Below are 21,187 nucleotides of genomic sequence, written 5' to 3' on the forward strand. Positions count from 1 at the left end.
CTAATAGAGAAACCCCAACTCAAAGGTGGAGTGTGTGTGCTCATTGTGCTTCTGAGAGGGCCAGGCATGGAGTGGCAGAAACGTGTAAGCCTTCTGCTGGAAGTGGATGCTGCAGACAGAAGGCCCTATTGACTAGTAAAGCTCTTCAATAGCCCTTGTATGGGATTGTCTTAACTCACTGAACTGGTTTTCCACACAGGCTCAACTAAGTCTATCATCATTTCTTGGAAAGAAAGTTGATGCTATTGATTAGAGAAATGCAAATCAAAACAACTCTGAGGTACCATATCACACCTATCAGATTGGCCACCATGACAAAACAAGCAAATGATAAATGTTGGAGAAGATGTGGGAAAATTGGGACACTAATGCAGTGTTGGTGGTGTTGTGAAATGATCCAATCATTTTGGAGAGCAACTCGGAACTATGCCCAAAGGGCTATAAAAATGTGCATACCCTTTGACCCAGCAATAGCACTTCTAGGGCTATATCCCAATGAGATCATACAAATGGGAAAAGGACTCACATGTACAAAAACATTTATAGCAGCTCTTTTTGTGGTGGCAAAGAATTGGAAATTGAGAGGATGTCCATCAACTGGGGAATGGCTGAACAAGCTGTGGTATATGAATGTAATGGAATACTATTGTGCTATAAGAAATGGTGAACAGGCTGACTTCAGAAAAATCTGGAAAGACTTGTATGGTCTGCTGCTGGGTGAAGTGAGCAGAACCAAGAGAATGTTGTACATGATAACAGCCACGTTGTGCGATCACTAATAGTGATAAACTTAACCCTTCCCAGCAATACAAGGATCTAAGACATCTCCAAAGGCCTCATGATGGAAAATGCTATCCACATCCAAAGAAAGAACTATGGAGTTTAAATGCAGATTGAAGCATATTATTTGATTTTTTTTTCCTGTTGAGTTTTGTGTCCTCTTTCTGCTGGTTCCTCCTAATGGTTCTAATTCTTACTTACAACATCACTAATGTGAAAATATGTTTAATAGTAATATGTATGTAAAGCCTAGATCAGATTGTGCACCATCTTGAGGAGGGTAGTAGAGAGAAAGGGGGAGAAAAATTTTAAACTCAAAAGCATATGGAAGTGATTGTTGATAAATCAAAATAAATTAATTTTGAAAAAAACAAAGAAAGTTGATGGTTCAGAGACTTCATGTTATAAAGCTAGGTGGCCTGGGGGAGAGGTGGCAGGACTTGGAGTTAGGAAAGCTTGATTTCAAATCTCCGGATGCTTACTAGGCATGTGACTCTGGGAAAGACACAGTATCTCTGGGTCTTACATTTTTCATCTGTAGAATGGGGATAAGAATAATTCCTGCCTCCTACTATTGCTGTAAGGAATAGACGAGATAAAGCGTGTAAACTTCCTTGCAAACCTAAAAGTGCTAAATAAATGCTGGCCATGAGCATTGTTATTAGCTACAGAACTGTCCAGGCCAGGTGCTACTGTCCGGCATCTAAGGTCTTCACTGCAGCCTGTAGTGCTTGGAAGGGAGCATCACATTCAGGAAAGCCCATCTGCTCATGGGGTAGCAGTCTGTGTCCCCAGAGGCGCGGGGCTTTAGGCGCATGTTTGAAAATCTGCCAACTCTGTCAACATTTATAAAGAAATATTTAGACAGCTTACTTTACATCCACATTGGTTCCAGAGGCCTTGAATATCCAAGGCCATCTTGGGTCATCTCTTGTTACTTGGGGACAAGAAACCCAGCTCGTTATAAAGAGAAACCACAAATCTCTCCTGAGCTCCTGTTGCGATTCTGGGAAAGACAGTATGGCAACGGTGCATATTAAAGATGTGGACAATGTTTTAGAGACTGCGTGATGAGATGTCATGTAAAGAAAGACTGTACATCATATTTCATCTTATGTCCTTCACACACTATATTGCAGATAGTCGATTTTCTTTGCTATAGCCTGAGCTCTACATTATATCTCCTGCCTCCCTGTCTTTGAATAGACTGTTTCCCTATACAATACACTCATTCCACCTTTTAGATGATGTAATTTAGACTAGACACTGCCTCACGTACATTTTGTATTTATTCTGAAGATATTTGTGTATGTACATATGTCTTTTCCAGTACACTATAGCTCTTTGAGGTAGGGACTCTATTCCTTTTGTTCCTCCATTGCCTAGCAGATAGTAAGCATTTAATAGATTTTTGCTGATTAATTTTAGAATCCTTAGTGTGAAAGCACATTAAATTTTTTGAATTCATCTGAAAATATTAAGAAATGAGAATTGTCTGGTCTACCAATGCTTTCCAGACTGTTTTCTGGTTTGAGAAGGAGTACAGGGTATAGAATAAAGGCTAGGATCCCAGAGAATGAATCACAAGTGATAACCAGATATCACTCTTGTCTGGAAAGGATCATGGCCTTCCCACCCTTCTGAAGAGAGTGGTGCCAAGACCCACCTAAGGGCAGCTGGAGTAAGATACTTACCACAAGAAGGAAGACTTTATAGCCCTTAAGGAATCCAATGATATGGGAATAAATAGGTGGTGACTACAGCTAGGTCCTGATTGGTGAGAATACTGAGTCCCAAAAAGTACACATGCACATTTGCAATTTTTGACTTTATATGTAAAATATGGCAATTACTTCTAACACAGTGGAAATATGCAGATATGAATAACGCTACTACTTCAATATATTCTTTATTCACACTAGTCCAGACCTGCTGTGTTACTTGGCAATGCTAACCCCAAGCTGTAGTTTAACATGTTATGATATTTTCCTGGTTCAAGATTCCTTAAAAAAAAGTCACCTCAAATTTTCTTAGGGGACAGAGATGTCTGAGACCATAGGTACACTATGCCAGTTTGGCTATTTCTCTCTCCAGGCTAGAATACTTGGATTTAGAATAATGTTAAATTAAGCTGTTTCCAGTGCATCAGAATCAGAGTAGTGTTAATACTTTTTTTTCCACTCTCACTTCCTTTAAGTCTCAGTTCAGTGGCCACCTCCTCTGGGAAACTTTTCGTGACATCCTTCTCCCATGTTGATGCTTTCTCCCATCTTAAATGACCTTGTATTTATTTCTCTCTGTATAATTTTATCCTTCAAGTTGAACATAATTTTCACCAAAGGGAGGGACTGTTCATTTCTTGTCTGTTATTCAAAGCAAGCTCATGGTGGAGATAATGCTGTAGTTGGAGTCAGGAAGACCCAGGCTCAAAACTCTCCTCTAACACTCTCTTAGCACTGCGACCTTAAGAAGCGATACAATAGAATCTGCAACCTTTCCACCGATCACAACTCTTTTCCAAAGGTCAGGCAATCAAGTTTGTTTCATTGGACTCATTCTTGGATGGTTGATTCTTCCCCCACACTCATAGCCAATCAGTGAACAATCTTGCCATTCTTCCTCCACAAACCACTCATATCCATCCCCCTTTATGGTGGCACCTCATCACCTCTAGAAGAACATATAAACTCCTCTTGTTCACTTTTAAAGCACTTCACAGCCTGAAACTGACAAATCTTTCCAGCCTCATTAGACATGACTCCTCCTCCTGCACTCTTCTCCTTCAGCCAAGCTGGCCTCTCCTTTGTTCCTCATACAAAACACCTCTGGGCCTTTGTACTACTTGCCTTACCCTCCCCAAGCCTGGAATGCACTGTTTACTTCCTCCACACTGAATCCCTTCCTTCCTGTTACAATTTCAGAGCCTCCTTCTCCAGAACACCTTTCCTGATCCCTCCCCCCTCCAAACTATTTATGCCTCCCTCCCTTCCCTTGTAGGGATTACTTCATTCCTTTTACTTGTAATCCCCAGCATCTAGCACAGTGCTTAGCACATTTAAATCCCTTGATAATTATTTGTTGAATTAGCTATGTATTAATTAGGACACTCTAAGACTATATGTTAGAGACAAATTGCCAACTACATTGGAGGAGGAAGCACCCACCCTGCAGAAATGACAGGTCCTTGATGCATTGATGTATATCCAATACCTACTATAGTGACTGGCTCATAGAAGGCACTTCATCTTACCTGCTATGGCTGAGGCACCCAGCTTTCTCCATCTCTTACAGATCCTCTCTCAGATGTCACCAGGAGCATTTCGTGGAGGGCCCAGGCCACAGCATGCACAGCATTATAGATGGTGTAACTCTGACCAGACATGGTCATATCAAAGAAGCTCAGAGGCAGAGCCTCCAAGGAGGCATTTGGTGAACACTCCTTTTGCTCTTCTTTTCAAGTTTCTGTTGGCTTTTGAATGCTGAGCACCAGAACTCTTTAAGTAAAATGTCCTCTGGATATTTAGTAGGGTTCACTGTCGTAAGAAAGGGCTTGAAACCAGGAATCTCTCTTCTCATTTGTAAAAATGAAAGTGATCCATGGAAAATGTAGCCATCACTCAAGTGAGGTCTCACAGTGATGTCCCAATGAGATGTAGTGATCCAGACCTTCCCAACTATGACAAAAAGAGGCTGTGAATATTTAAGGATCATAAGTGAATCTGTATCACCATGAATGATGATGGCTCTGGCTGAGGATTGCGTGATCCATGGCATGAACATTTTGTGGGATGCTGTGTGCCGTCTCTCACTGACTAGGATCTTCTCTGTGTAGGCCATACAGATGCCGTGCTTGGCCATGTCCCTGCTTATATCCCAGAGAAACTCCTCACCTGTCGTATCATCTGTGGTCACCAGACCAACCCAAGTCCATTCAAAATGTCCCAATAATCGCACTGTACCCTGGTGCAGAGAGGAGTCCTTATGAGCCACGTGGTACAGAGAGGGAAACTGGGCCTTGTCACTCAGGTTGGAATCAAAAGGTCCATGGCTGATCTGTACAGGAAAAGAAACATGAGGCATTCTGGTGGACGCACCTTTGATACTGTTAAGCAAATTTCAGCACAGCGCAAACTATCAGCAAATCATCTTGTGTTAGAAGAAAGGCGGTGGATTTGAGAATTCGCTGCTTATATTTACAATAATACCAAAATTAATTTACTTATTCAATATCGAATCAAATTACCAAAGGATTAAATTCCTCTGGAAGAACAAAATAGCAATTATCTTAAGGGAAATACTGAAAAAAAGCAGGAAAGACATAGCAGTACTGGATCTCCAAGCAGTAATCATTATAACAATTTGGGATTCTCTAAGAAATGTGGGTGGGTCAGTGGAACAGATGAGCTACACAACATATTTGATAAACCTAAAGATCACAGTTATTGGGAGTAAGAATTCACTATTTAACAAAAACTGCTGGGAAAACTGAAAAGCAGTCTGGAAATAACTAGGTATAGACCGGCATCACACACCATATACCAAGACAACCTCCAAATGAATGCATTCCGTAGATTAAAAAAAATTTTTTTTTGAGAAGCATAGAAAAAAAAATACCTTTCAGATTGATGGCTAGGGAAAGAATTCATGACCAATCAAAGGTGGAGAGGATCATAGAAGTTAAAATGGAGAATTAAAGTTTTTGCGAAACAAAACTAATTCTGATAAAATTAGAAATGAAATAAGCAATTGGGGCAAATATCTTTGTGGTAATTTCTTTTTTAGATAAAAGTCTCATTTTCAAGATATCTGAGGAATGAATTCACCTTTATAGGAATAACATGCGTTCCCCAGTTCATAAATAATTAAAGGATATGAACAGGCAGTTGTCAAATTAAGAAGTACTGAGCCACAGGAAAAATCATTCAACTCAGGAATAATTAGACAAATGTCAAATAAAGCAACTGTGAGTTTCTACCTCATATTTATCTGATTGGCAAAGTTGACCAAAAAAATGGCAAATGTTGGAGGAGCTGTGGGAAAATGGACACATTATTGAACTGATGATGGCACTGAGGAATGGTTTAGCCCTTAAGGAAAGCAATCTGGAGCTGTGCCTCAAAAGTTATTAAATCATATGTACTCTGTGACACAATGATAACACCACTAGGCGTATACTCCAAAGAGATTTTTTTAAAAAAATGGAAAAAGACTCGTGTAGGAAAATGTTTATAGCAGTTCTTTCTGTGGTAGCAACAAAATGGAAACTGAGGGAAGTGATGGTATATGAATGGGATAGAATATTATTGTTATAATGTATACAGCTATAAAATGTATACAGTAAGAGCAACATTGTAAAGATGATCAATTCTGAAAGACTTAGAAACTCTGATCAACACAATGACCAAACACAGTTCTGAAAGACTTGTGATGAAAACTGCTGTCTCCTTCCAGAAAGAGAACTGATGAACGCAGAGTGCAGACTGAAGTGCATTTTCTTCTATTTCTTTCTTTCTTTCACTTTGTTTCTTGAAACATAGCCAATGAAGAAATTTGTTCTGCATTTCTATGCACATTTTTAATAGTTTTAAATTTCCTTCCTTTCTCCATACGTGGGTGAGGAGAGAGGGAGACAGTTTGGAACTGAAAATAAAATTCAATAAAACGAAAACCAGTGGCACAAGTAGTATCCATAATTTGCCGTGAAGGACAGGGAAAGATAAAGACCTGATCTGTTAGCAGTTAGGTGGCAGAAGGGAGAGAGTGTCAGGCCTGGAGTTAGAAAGACCTGAATTCAAATCGGGCCTCAGACACTTGCTTGTTGTGTGAGCCTGGGCAAGTCTCTTCACCCTGTTTGCCTCAGTTTCCTCATCTGTAAAATAAGGTAAAGAAGGAACTGTCAAACCACTCCAGAATCTTTGCCATGAACACCATTTAGATGGGGTCAAACATGATTGAAAATGACTAAACAACAATAAGGGGGCTTTAGCTGGCCATAAGTTCCATAGCTTGACATCACGACCTGGCACAGTTTTTAACAGAATGGTATTTAACATGTATAAAGAGTTCTTACACTTATTCTGTATGTGTCTGTTCTTTATTTACCTATAGATGTCTCTTCCATTAGGTGAGCCCCTTGAGACTAGGGATTATATCAGGTTTCTGTGATCTGAAGGATATGAAAAAGTATGAAGGAAAAAGATCTCAGGTAAAGGGGAGTAGTTTGGAGGTAGTGTGATGGTGCTAGGGTGCATTGTTATGCATCTATGCCAGTCCCAGCTCAAACCTCTCATATAGGAAATGAGGCTAGAGCAGAGCCAAGAGGGCAGAGTAAAGGCAGGTATGGACCTGAGCTCTCCCAAATTCCCTTCCAAATGACTTTACAATAAAGTCTTATATTGGATTCTGGAGGGTCAGAAGCAACAAAAGTTTGAAGTGAAACAATTTTCCATCCCAAGACAACTCAGGAGATCGACAGCAAAGGTCTCTCTCACCAAGGTAAAAGTGCTGGGCAGTGCTGCATCACGGCAAGGCAGCAGCAAGACTGGGGATGGCTGCATAGGAGTCTCTCAGCTTATAGATGTTAATGGGGTTGGGCAACTTGTCAGAAGGAAATTACAGAGGACCCTGTGCTGGCACTGGTGCAGGACTCTGTTGCATTGCCCACACACGGTTCTGAGTCATGTTCCCAGGGCGAGTAGGAACACTAGCACAGTAGCATTTATGGCCACAGAGGGGAGGGGACCCTGGTCACAGTTCCAGGGTGGAAAAGAGTGCTTGTGGTTGCTCACAGACCATGGCACAGGCCAGGAGCACAGGGCCACACCTCTTCTTTGACCATACTACCTTGGAAAAACTAAAAACTTACGAACCCCAAGAACCGTCTCTGAAAACATTGTCACGAAAAACCTGAAACTTGAGACAGTGCCCTCTCCACCTCAAGAGCAGGGCTCAACTTTAACATGAGTTAAATGTAAAAAAAAAATAGACTGAAAAAATAAGCAGAAAAACAAACAAACCAAAGGAACTTGACCATAAAAAGTTACTATGGTCACAAGGAAGATCAAGACATAAACTCAGGTGAAGACAACAAAGTCAAAATAGCTACATCCAAAGCCTCAAAGGAAAATGTAAATTGTCACAGGCCAAAAAAAAAAAAAACCCTGGAAGAGAAAAAAAATAAAAGAATTGTAAAAATAAGATAAGAGAAAAATAATTTTAAAAAATAGAATTGTCCAAATGGTCAAAGAGGCACAAAAATCCACTGAAAGGAAGAATTCCTTAAAAAACAAAATTTGCCAATGGAAAAGAAGCTCACTAAAGAAAATAATTACTTAAAAATTAGAATGGGCAAGTAGAAGCTAATGGCTCTGTAAGAGAGCAAGAAACAATAAAACAAAATCAAAGAAGTGAAAAAATAGGAAAATAATGTAAAATATCTCATTGGAAAAACAAGTGTTCCGGAAAATAGATTGAGGTGAGATACTTTTAGAATTATTAGACTACCTGAAAACCTTGAAAAAGAGCCTAGACATCATATTTCAAAAAATCATCAAGGAAAACTGCAATGATGCCCTAGAACCAGAGGGTAAAATAGAAATGAAAAGAATCCACTGATCACCTGAAAGAGATCCTAAAATGATAAGAAAATGACAATATTATAGGCAAATTCCTGAGCTCCTAGGTTAAAGAGAATATATTACAATCAGCCAGCTAGCCATGCATTACAAACAACCAGAAAGAAATAATCCAAATATCATGATGCCACAGTTAGGATAACACAAAATTTATCAGCTTCTGAGGTAGTGGTGAGAAATAATATATTTTTGAGGAGGTACAATGTGAAAGGAGAGGATGAGAAGGCTAAAGAGGGGAAATATAGGATGAAGGGAAACATAGGGTTAGTAATCATATCTGTGAGTATGAATGGGATAACCTCACCCATAAAATGGAAATGGATAGCATAGTGAATTAAAAGCCAGGATCCAACAATATATTGTTTACAACAATCCCACTTGAAGCAGAAAGACATGTACAGGATAAAGGTAAGGGGCTAGAACAGAATCAATTATGCTTCAGCTGAAGACAAAAAAAAAGGCAAGGGTAGCAATCAAGATCTCAGACAAAGCAAAAGTGAAAGTAGATCTAATTAAAGGAGATAAGTAAGGAAACTACATTTTCCTAAGAGGTACCATGGACAATGAAGTAATAGCAAAACTAAACACATGTGTACCAAATGATTCATGTCCAAAGTCTTAAAGGAAAAGTTAAATGATTTACGGGAGGAAATAGTAAAACTATGTTAGTGTGGGACCTCAACTTTCTCCATTCAGAACTAGATAAATGTAATGAAAAAAATAAACAAGAAAACAGTTGAGATGAACAAAATTTTAGAAAAGTTAGATATGCTAGACCTCCAGAGAAAATTGAATCAGAACAGAAAGAAATGTACCTTTTCCTCAGAGGTTCAGGGCACTTACACAAAAGCTGACCATATATTAGAGCATAAAAACCTCACAATCAAATGCATATATTCAGAAACATTAAATGCATTCTTTTTAGATCATAATGCAATAAAATGACATTCAATGCCATGAAAAGATAAATGAGAAGTTAATTGAAAACTAGATAATCTAATCCTAAAGAATGAGTGGGTCAAGAACAAATAAGAGAAACAATAATTTCATTAAAGAGAATAACAATGAGACAACAAACCAAAATTTATGGGATGCAGTCAAGACAGTACTTAGGGATGAAGTTATATCTTTAAATACTTACATCAATAAGACATGGAGCAAATCAGTAATTTGATCATGCAACTAAAAAACTAAAAATTTAAAATATCCCCAATTTAAACATCAAATTGTTAATCCTGAATATCAATGGAGAGATTAATAAAATTTAAAGTAAGAAAACCGTTGAACTAGTACATAAAAATAGAACTGGTTTTATATAAAAAATACAACAGATAAACCATTGGTTAATTTGATTTAAAAAAAAACAGAAGAAAATCAAATTAGTCGTACAAAAAATGTAAAGGGTGAATTTACCACCAATGAAGAGGAAATTAAAGCAAATATTAGGAGCTATATTACCCAATTATATTCCAATAAATCTGGCAATCTAAGCAAAATTGATGAATATTTACAAAAATATAAATTGCCCAGATTGAGAGAAGAGAGAACAAAATCCTTAAATAACCCTGTCTCAGAGAAAAGAAACTGAACAAGCCACCCAGGACCAGATGGATTCATAAGTGAATTCTATGAAACATTTTTTTAAACAAGAAGTTTATTTAAACAACAAGATGTTTGACTTGAAGGGAAAACTATCTAGGATCAATTTTTTTGTAGTAATTTATCCCTACTGAGAGACAGAGATTGCCTTACATGTAACAGCTACGTACAAAAAAGTTATAAAATCGTCCTTCGTTTTACAATGATAAAAGAAAAACATTGAAATTATCCAATCAAACAATGTATGCAAGGATTTTTTTGTGGGCTTTCCTTTTTGATGTTAAACAGTGAGAGCAAAATAACTTACTGGAATATAAAGATAAAAGTTGAATGAGCATGCCACTAATGGAGAAAAAGGATATTTTCACAGAACCAGTTTGTTTTTTCCCCTCCCCATCTCCATATGATGTTGAACATAACATACCATCGGCCATTTAGTTAAAAAAAAATGCATTATGCCTGTGCACACACACCAGTTACTTTATGTACAATAAAGGAATGGGGGAAGGGAATCAAAGAAGAGAGAAAACTATACTGCAGTAGTCAGGATGTGGATGAACCAAATCTTGGTTTTCTAATTGTGAATGTATTGTTTTCCTTGGGAGCACAGTTCTGGAGTGGAGTTGCATGTTCTCTTTTTTAGTAAGCGCCTCCTGTCTGCTGCTGGAATACATCAATTGTATCTTCATCCTCCATTTCCAACTGTGCACGTGTGTCTGTTTCATTGATTGGTTGCCCATCAAATCGGAATCTGATCTGCCTCAATGACAAACCCTGTCGTTCACGATAGGCTTTCATTAGTTTACTAAGTGGTGTGTGCCTCTTAATCTTAAATTGCACCACCGAACCATCTTGCCCTGCCATCTTCAAATTAATGTGGTCGTTGTTTTCAGTCTTGACGCCTTCCTTCGGCTTTTCGTCGGCCATGGCGAGTCGGGGGGTCTCCTCAGGCGCCGCTTCACAAAAGAGGCACCAGGATGGTCCGCTCCAAGGGAAGGGGGAGGAGGGGAGGAAGCAGAAGCGGCAGGAGCAGGAGCAGGAGGAGGACGAGGAGGAAGATGATGATGGTGATGGTGAGAAAGAGGAGAAGAAGAAGGAGTAGAGGAGGAGGAGAAGGAGGACAAGGAGGAGGAGAAAGAAGAGCTCTATCAAACATTGAAAAAGCAATTAATTCCAATATTATGTAAACTATTTGGAAAAATAGGCAAAGAAGAAGTCCTACTAAATTCCTTTTATGATGCAAATATGGGGCTGATACCTAAACCATGAAAAGCAAAAACAGAGAAAGCTATAGACCAATTTCTCTAATGAATAATGATGCAACAATTTTAAATAAACACTAGCAAAGAGATTATAGCAATATATTACAAAGATCATGTGCTGTGACCAAGTGGAATTTGTACCAGGAATGCAGAGCTGGTTGAATAATTGAAAAAAAAACTTACAGCATAGTTGACCATATTAATAACAAAATAGCAAAAAATCATATGATCATCTCAATAGATCCAGAAAAAGCTTTTGGCAAAATACAACATGTATTCATATTAAAAACAGTAGAAAGCGTAGGAAGAAATGCAGCTTTCCTTAAGATAATAAGAAGTATCTATCTAAACCATTATCTGTAATAGGGATAAGCTAGAAGCCTTCCAAATAAGATCAGAAGTGAAGCAAGAATGCCCGTTATTACCAGTTTTATTCAATATTGTACTAAGAATGATAGCTATATTAATAAGAGAAGAAAAATGGTAGGAATTAAAATGGGCAATGAGGAAATAAAATTGTCAAAAGATTTGATGGTTTACTTACAGAATCAACTAAAAACTAGTTGAAATAATAAACAATTTTAGCAAAGTTGCAGGATATAATAAACTCACATAAATCATCAGCATTTCTATATGTTGCCAACAAAGTCCAGCAACAAGAGACAGAAAGAGAAATTTCATTTAATATGACTGTAGACCATATGAAAAACTTAGGAGTCTACCTTCCAAGACAAATCCAATAACTATGTGCACACCATTACAAAACACTTTTCACACAAATAAAGTCATATCTGAACACTTGGAAAAATATCAGTTGCTCATGGGTAGGCCAAGTCAATATAATGAAAATGACAATTCTACTAAATTTATTTATTCACTACCATACCAATCAAATTACCAAAACTTATTTTAAAGAGCTAGAAAAAAAAATATCAAAATTCAACTGAAAGAACAAAAGGTCATGAATATCAGGGGAATGGGGGGGGGGGAATGTAAAGAAAGGTGGCCTAGCAGTACTAAAACTCAAACTGTATTACAAAGCAGTAGTCATCAAAACAATCTGATACTGGCTAAGAATCAACGGAATAGATTGGGTCCACAGTAAATAGTAGTAAATGAACCACAATAATGTGGTGCTTGATAAATACAAGGATCCTAGCTTTTGGGACAAGAACTCACTATCTCACAAACGTTGCAGGGAAAACAAGGAATCAGTTTGGCAGAAATTAAGTACAGACCGATATGGCACACCACATACCAAGATATAGTCAAAAAGGGTACATGGTTTAGAAATAAATGGTAATGCCATAAAGAAATTAGGAGAGCATGAATCGCATTGCCTGTCATGTTTGTGGATAGGAGACGAATTTATGAATTAAACAAAAGACAGAGAACATTGGGGGGGGGGATATAAAATGGATAATTTTGATTACATTAAATTAAAAAGGTTTTGTACAAATAAAACCAATCTAGCCAAGATTAGAAGGGAAGCAGAAAACTGGGGAAATTTTTTTACTTCAAATTTCTCTGATAAAGGCCTCATTTCTCAAATATATAGGGAATTGAGCCTAATCTATAAGAATATGTCATTCCACAACTGATAAATGATCAAAGGATATGTTATATCAAATCATATAAAGGATCAAAAGCAGTTTTCAGAAACAGAAACCAAAGCTATCTATGGTCATATGAAAAAATGTTCTAAATCACTACTGATTAGAGAAATGCAAATTAAGACAACTCTGAGGGACCACCTCACATCTATCAGATCAGCTAATATGACTGAAAAAGAAAATTATAAATGTTGGATGGTTTGTAGAAAAAAATGAGATACTACTGTTGGTGTAATTATGAACTGATCCAACCATTCTGGAGGGCCATTTGGAACTGTGCCTAAAGGGATATAAAACTCTGCATACCCTTTGACCCAGCAATGCCACTGCTAGGTCTGTATCTCAGAGAGATTTTTTGAAGAAGAAAGAGGACCTATTTGTACAAAAATATTTATAGCAGCTTTTTTTGGGGTGGTTAAGAACTTGAAATTGATGGGATGCCCATTGATTGGGGAATGGTTGAACAAGTTGTGGTATGTGGTTGTGATGGAATACTATTATGCTATAAGAAATGACAAACAGTATAGTTTCAGAAAAACCTGGGAAGACTTACATGAACTGATTGAAAGTGAAGTGAGCAGAACCAGGAGAACATTGTACACAGTAACAGCAACATTACATAATGATCAACTGTGAATAACTAAGCTGCTCTCAGGAATATAATGTTCCAAGACACTTTTGAAGGACTTTTATTGAAAAATGCTATCCACCTCTAGAGAAAGAATGGAGTCTGAATGCAAATTGAAGCATCGTTTTTTAAAACTTTATTTTTCTTGGGGGCATTTTGGTCTGTTTTCTTTTACAACCTGACTGATATGGAAATATGTTTTGAATGACTGCAAATGCATAATTCTTTACAAATTACTTGCCTTCTCAAGAAGGGGGAAGGGAAGGGTTGGGTGAAAGAGAATTTGGAGCTAAAACATTTTTTAAATTGATGTTAAAATATTTTTCCATGTTATTGGAAAAAAACAAAATATAATGAGTTAAGAAAAAGAAAATGGGGCTTACTACCTCCCTATCTGCAAACTCCTCCTTCTCTGTACTTTCCTATTTCTCTCGAAGTCAGCCATTCACCCCTTCCTCTGACCCATGTCCATAACCTCATATTCATCCTTGACTGCCTCCTCTTCTTTAATTTCTCCATATCCAATTCATGGCCAGGTCTTGTCAGTTCTACCTTTATATCATTCCAGATCTATTCATCCAGCCCCAACCTTTCCCCTGACCTCTAGTCTTGCATCTTCCATGGCCTATTAGACATTGTGAACTGAATATCTCAGATATCTTAAACTCAATAGGTCCCACACTAAACTCATTATCCCCACCTCCACTCCTAATAGCCTTTACTCAACCTTCCACTCTTCCTAATTTCCCTATTACTACTGAGGGCAATAGCATCCTCCCAGTCACTTAGGCTTTAAACCCAGGTGTCATTCTTGATTTCTCACTCTCTCACTGCTACCTTTTCCATACCTAATCTGTTGCCGAGTCTTGTTGATTCTTAACATTGTGTGTCTTGTATACTTCCCTCTGAGACTGCCAGCACCCTGGCACATGTTGCCATTACCTCCCACTTGTACTATTGTAATAGCTTCTAGTTGATCTCCCTGCCTCAGAACTCTATTCACAACTCCATCCTCCACTCAGCTGCCCAAGTCATCTTCCTAAATACAAGTCTGGCTATACCAGTCTCCTATTCAATTAACCCCAGTGACTCCTTGTTACCTCCAGGGTCTAACACAATATTTGGTGGCTTTTAAAGCACTTTACAGCCTGGCCCCTTCCAATACTTCCTATATTTTATCCCATTCCACATACTCTACATTCAGTATCATTGGCCTCCTTTCTGTTCCTACCACAAGGCCCACCCCCTGGCCATCTCCTGCCTTTGTGCCTTTTACTGGACATCTGCCATACCTGGAAGGATCTCCCTCCTTGTCTCCACCTTCCAGCTTTTCTAGCTTCTTTCAAGTCAAATCTAAAGTCTCACTTTCTATAATAGGTTTTTCCTGTTCCCCCTTAAAGTATTGCTTTCCCTCTGAGATTATCGCCAATTCCTCTACCTAAATCTTGTATGTATCCAGTTTTTTGTATCCCCTGTTGGATTTTGAGCTCACTGCATGCAAGTTTCACTGTTTCTACCTTTCTTTGTATCTCCGGTGCCTAATACATAGTAAGTACTTCAGTGCTTATTGTTTTGTCCCCTTCTCTCCCCTCACATGGCCAGCACCCTAGTTCAGATGCTCATCACCTCTCATCTGGACCATTGGAATGGCCTCCTAATTAATCTCCTTGCTTTCAGCATCTCCCCTTTGTAAACACACACAGTATATTTTGTTTAATATGTTCTAAACAACAAACAGAGGCATTGGGGCTCTTATTTTTGCTCTGCTGCCAAGCAGCTGCTTGGCCTTGGGAAAACAGCTGCCCATGCCTGATCTTTAGTGTCTGATTCTGTGTGACAGGGAATTTGCTCTAGCTTATCTCTAGAACCCTTTGTTTGGCATGACAAAAGTTGTGTAATCAATTATATCATCAGTCCATAGTCTGGTCATTACTCAAGGATGGCTTCACTACTCCCCAGACCGAGTGATCTAAGAAAGGCACAATAGGAAACAGGCTCAGTATCCCCACCTGTGGAACCTTGTAAAGCTCAAGCAGGGTCCCCATCTGGACAGACAGAGCTGATGTGGCTCCTCCAATAATAGCCACAGACTTGCCCTGCCCTCTGCAGCTGTAGTTGGGGATGAGCGGACCCTTCCCAGACAGCCACCTCAGGGAGCTCTCCAAGGTCCCCTCATCACTGTGGTAGGCATTGTAGAGCTGGAATCCCAGAGAAGAAATATTGGGTGGTAGATTGGGATCCCTGTTGATGTTCTCCACAGCAAATACCAGGGCTAGGTCCTGCTGATAATTTTTGTGTAGCCATCTGAGGGGCAGAGAGTAAGAAACCAAGAACAAAATATTCAAAGACAATCCATCTGAATCAATCTACAAGAATTTATGAAGCATTTAATCTGTGCCAGGCACTGTGTAGAATGTTGGGGATCCAAAGAAAGGGAATATTCCCTGCTTCAAGGAGCTTCTGTTGTAATGGAAAGAAAGAATGTATGTACAAATATATCTATACAAGATAAGTTCAGAGTACGTGGAAGGTCATCTTAAAAGTGAAAGCACTAGGGGCAGCTAGGTGGAGCAGTGGATAGAGCACCGGCCCTGGATTCAGGACGACCTGAGTTCAAATCCGACCTTGGACACATAACACTTACTAGCTGTGTGACCCTGGGCAAGTCGCTTAACCCCATCGCCTAGCCAAAAAAAAAAAAAGGTGAAAGCACTAGCAGAAGTGAGGGTGGGAGGGAGAACTGGGAAAGGCATCTTTCTGGAAGGTGTCCTTTGAGCTTAATTTTGAAGGAATCTATGGATTCTAGGAAGTGAGGGTGACATGAAAGAGCTTTCCAAGCAAGGGGACAACCAATGTAGACATGGAGATGGAAGTGTGTAAGGAACATCACATAAGGCATTATTGGTGGCATGTAAAGTGCATGGACAGAAGCAGCATACAAGAAGACTGGAAAGATGGGAAAGACTCAGGTTTGAAGAGATTTTGATTCCAAACAGATACATTTTATCCTAGAAGTAATTAGGGAGCCACTGAGGTTTACTGAGTGAGAGGAAAAGGTCAGTCTTGAGAAAAAAAAAACACTTTGGCAGTTGAGTCGAGATGGGTAAGTCAATCAATAAACATTAAGTACATTCCAGGCACTGCAATAAGCACTGGAGATACAAAGAAAGGCCAAAGATAGTGCCTGCTCTCAAGGAGCCTGCAGTCTGATGGGGGAGACAGTATGCAAATAACTATTTACATAGTAATTTACAGAGATACACAGAACAAACTGGATATAATCAACACACCTAAGGCATGGAGACCGATGAAGAGGTTGTTGAAGTAGTCCTAGAAGGATATGATAAAGAAGGAAGGAAGCACATCCAATCATGTGATGATCAAGCCTGAAGGTCCTAGATTTTGATCTATTCACTCCATGAGAGTTGACAAGTCAGCTTATGTCTAATCTTCTGCAAGAGGCCTTTCCTGCTTTCTCCCACTGTTAGTGCCTCCGATTAGATAGAGAGATAGATGTAGAGGTAGAGACGTACATATCATAATATATAGATGTAGATAGATAGATGTAGAGGTAGAGACATATATAATGTATACATATAGATAGATATAGAGGTAGAGACATATAATATAGATAGATGTAGAGGTAGAGACATATATAATATATAGATATATCTATAGATCATATATATACATGTATATACATATATATAGACATGCATACATATATATGCAATATATGCATTGTGTATGTGTATTTGTGTATATATACATATGTACATACATATACATACACACACATATATCTATATCTATATCTATATCTATATCTATATCTATATCTATATCTATATCTATATCTATGTATCTTGCTGTTTCCGTATGGTTTCCCTAATTAGACCATGAGTTCCTTGAAGGTGGGAAGCATGTTTTTCTTTCTTTGTACTCCCAGGACTAAGTACAGTGCCTAACACATAGAAGGTGCTTAATAAATGCTTGTTAACTGAATTATAATAGTTTCCTCTCTAATGTTCATTCTTTTACTGCTTTCTCTCTGTAATTCTACAATATTGAGGATTATTTATCCGCAGCTCACTCACATCCTAGGGAAGTTATAGGTAGCAAAATGAAGTTTTTCTCTCTGCGGGGCTTGAATCTGAGGTGAAGAATGAAATAAATGAAAGCCAGTCTTAAGAAGAAATGATGGTGGAGTCAATGCCAATTTAGAAAAGTGCTCTTAACCTTAGCTTACATGCCTACTTTGGCATGTAAGGGCTCATGTCACAAGTCCCATCTTCATGGATTTTCTTTTTAAGATTCTTTCTCCAGAGAAGAGGATTCTGGGAAGATGGCAGAGTAGGTCAGCAAGCTTTTTGCTCTCCAAATTCCTTCCACAAAAAAGACAGAGAATTGCCTTGGAGTTCACATAGAACAGCAAAAATAAACCAAAGTGGGGTAAAGCGGTTGTCCTCCCAAGGCAACTTGAGAAGACCCCAGGAAAGACCTGACCTCTAAGGGCTGAGGTTTGACCTGAGTGAAGTGCAAGCACTTTCAGGCCCACTCTGGGGAATCACCAAACAACAAGCACTGGGGGCAGCTGGGTTGGGAGGCAGCCTCAGCCTCAAGAACTTTCACTCCCAGAGTATAGGGGTCTGAAGGCTGAGTAGGAGAAGACTGAAGGACTTCCAATGTCTAGGAATTCCAAGCACAGTGGTGCTGACCAGACTTATCCTGGGCTGCAGCTGTATGGGAGAAAGAGCTAGCACACACCTGGTGAGTGCAGAGCAGAGGGCTGGGAAACCTTCTGGCTGGTTTCAGTTCCAGGGCAGAGAGGATAGCTGTAATTTGCAGCCACCAGAAGGACTGCAGGGAACAAGAGAATTTATGGGACACTATGGCTGGGAGCCCTAGCCTTGGCTTGAGAGTGGAGAGGAGTGCCTAAGTCTGAGCCCTGGGGCAAAGTCAAGAAAATAACAGTAAGAAGGACTTGAGCCCTAGGGCATCATTCCCCATTCCTCTGGACTAGAACTTGATTATAATAATAGCTGCTAAAAACAAAATAAAAATAAAAATGAGGAAGCAAAGGAGAAAGAACCCAACCATAGATAACTACCTTGGGGATGCAGAAGATCTGGATTAATATTCAGAAGAAAATAGTGGAGCTAAAAAAGGCACTCCTTTTTTCAATGAGAAATGTCAAATGGTCCCACACCAAAAAAAGAGTTCTTAGAAGAATGTAAAAAGGTCTTTAAAAAACAAATAAGAGAGATTGAAGAAAAATGAGGAAAAAAAATAAAAGCAATGAAAGAAAATCAAGAAAATTATGAAAAGACAGTCAACCAATTGCAAATAGAGAATCAAAAACTTAAAGACAAAAATAATTCCTTGAAAACAAGAATTGGGTAAGGGGAAGCTAATGATGTTATAAGACACCACAAAATAATAAAGCAAAATCAAAAGAATGAAAAATCAAAGAGAATGTGAAATATCTCATCAGAAAAACAACTGATCTGGAGAGCAGATCAAGGAGAGACAATATAAGGATAGTCAGGCTACCTGAAACTTACAAAAAAAAAGAAGAATCTTGGTACATATTACAAGAAATTATCCATGAAAATTGCCCTGAAGTTCTAGAACAAGAAGGCAAAGCAGAAATAGAAAAAATCTACCATTCACCACCTTAAAGAGATCCCAGGAGGAAAGCTTACAGGAATATTATAGCCAAGTTTCAAAGTTCCCAGCTTAAGGACAAAATATTGCAAGCAACAAGAGAAAAAGAATTTAAATATCATGAAGCTACAATAAGGATTACACAAGACTTAGGAACTACTATGGTGAAGGCCTATAGGTCTTGGAATAGTATATTTGATAGAGCAAAAGAGCTGGAGTTATGACCAAGGGTACCTTACACAGCAAAGTTAAGTATAATCCTGAATTTAAAAAAATGAACATTTAACTAACTGAAAGACGTTCAGGTATTTGTGGCAAAAACAGCAGAACTTAATGGAAGATTTGACTTATAAGGTAAACATTAAAGATCAATTATAAGGGACTCAATAAGGCCAAATTGTTTACTTCTTATATGTGAAAATGGTATCAGTACTCTTACTACTGTCATCATTATTTGGGTAGTTTGAAAAGAAAGGCTTGGGCTGAGCTGTGTACAATGGGGTGATTCTAAAAACAACTGTAGAGAGAGATAAAAAGGAGTAATTCTACAAATGAGGTGTGAAAGGAAGAATTGATACAAAAGAATCAAGTTGAGGGGACTGTAATGCTGGTACCTTATTCTCATTGGAAATGCGTTAAAGAGAGAATTAGCAGAACAAGCAAAAAGATGGAATGAAACAATCTTTTAGCCCAAACGACTTGGAGGATTGGCTGGAGAGGTCCATCTCACTGGGGCAGGGGAGGTAGAGGATAGGATAGGAGGTGTCCCAGAAGGCCAGCAGCAGGCCCCACCTCAGCTAACCAGCAGGAGATCCTGAGCCCCAGTATGGCAGAGCAGTCAACTGCCAACACGAGGACCCCCTACATGCCTTGTCATAGGTAGGGGAAGCAGCAGACTCCAGCTCCAAGAACTACCACATGCTTCAGTGTAGCCCGGGGCAGACAGGCATCCTCCAGCAGCTGGACCTCCACATGCTTCAGCACAGCCCAGAGAAACACAGAAACACCCCACTGAGCCTTAGCACATGTCAGACACTGGCACAAGGACCCCAGCTAAGCACCAGATAAGCTTCCAGATACCTACGGCTTCCAGCGGCACCAGCCACCCCCCCCCACCCCTTCAGAACAGCACCAGACATAAGGGTCCCCCAGGGGCCTCAGGGCAACCTCAGTACAGCACAAAGTAAACAGCCAGGACCCCTGGCACAAGAAGCCTAAGGCAATGACCCTCCCACCCCAAGAGCAGAGCCCAAATTTAAAAAAAAAAAAGGAAAAAGGCCAAAAAAAAAAAAGATGAGCAAAATTGTCTCTAAGGGAGACAATATCAGAATCACTGGACTACATGAAAGCCATAATCAAAAGGAGGACCTACATAGCATCTTTTAAGAAATTATCAAGGAAAACTGCCCTGATGTCCTGGAACAAGAGGGGAAAATAGGCATTGAAAGAATCCACTGATCACCTCAGGAAAGAGATTACAAAATAAGAACTCTATGGAACATTATAGCCAAATTTCAGAACTATCAGGTCAAGGAAAAAATACAAGTGGCCAGAAAGAACCAATTCAAATATCAGGGAGTCACAATCAGGATGACACAGGAATTGGCACCTGCAACATTAAAGGATTGGAGGTCATGGGACATGACATTCTTGAAGGCAAAGGAGCTAGGACTACAACCAAGAATCACTTACCCAGCAAAATTAAGCATAATACATCAAGTGAAAAAATGGTCATTCAAAAAAAAGAGAAGGATTTCAAGCTTTCATAAGGAGAAGACCAGAACTGAACCAAAATTTTGGCCTCCAATATAAAGACCCAAGATAAGCACAAACATGTAAAAAGGCAAAAGAAAACATAAAGGATTCAATAGAGCTAAACTATTTACATCACTACATGGGAAGATGATACTTGCAGTTTTTAAACATTTTATCATTAATAGTATAGCTAAAAGGAATATACATTGACAGAGGGTATGAAAGTAAGGAGAATTTGAATGAATGAAA

General features: G+C 38.9%; 1 protein-coding gene and 1 pseudogene across 1 annotated transcript in view; both read right to left on the reverse strand.

Annotated features, from left to right (window-relative positions):
• The window catches only part of LOC110202560 (vomeronasal type-2 receptor 26-like), a 33,093-nt gene that overhangs the window by 8,827 nt on the left and 3,079 nt on the right, over positions 1-21,187 (reverse strand). The window contains 3 exon segments of the mRNA XM_020978783.2: positions 4,031-4,230; positions 4,233-4,833; positions 15,526-15,820. Coding sequence (XP_020834442.2) covers positions 4,031-4,230; positions 4,233-4,833; positions 15,526-15,820 — 1,096 coding nt within the window.
• LOC110202559 (small ubiquitin-related modifier 2 pseudogene) lies at positions 10,465-11,008 on the reverse strand (annotated as a pseudogene).

The sequence above is a fragment of the Phascolarctos cinereus genome, unplaced genomic scaffold (assembly GCF_003287225.1).
Source record: "Phascolarctos cinereus isolate Bilbo 61053 unplaced genomic scaffold, phaCin_HiC Scaffold_4;HRSCAF=312, whole genome shotgun sequence".
Lineage (NCBI taxonomy): Eukaryota > Metazoa > Chordata > Mammalia > Diprotodontia > Phascolarctidae > Phascolarctos > Phascolarctos cinereus.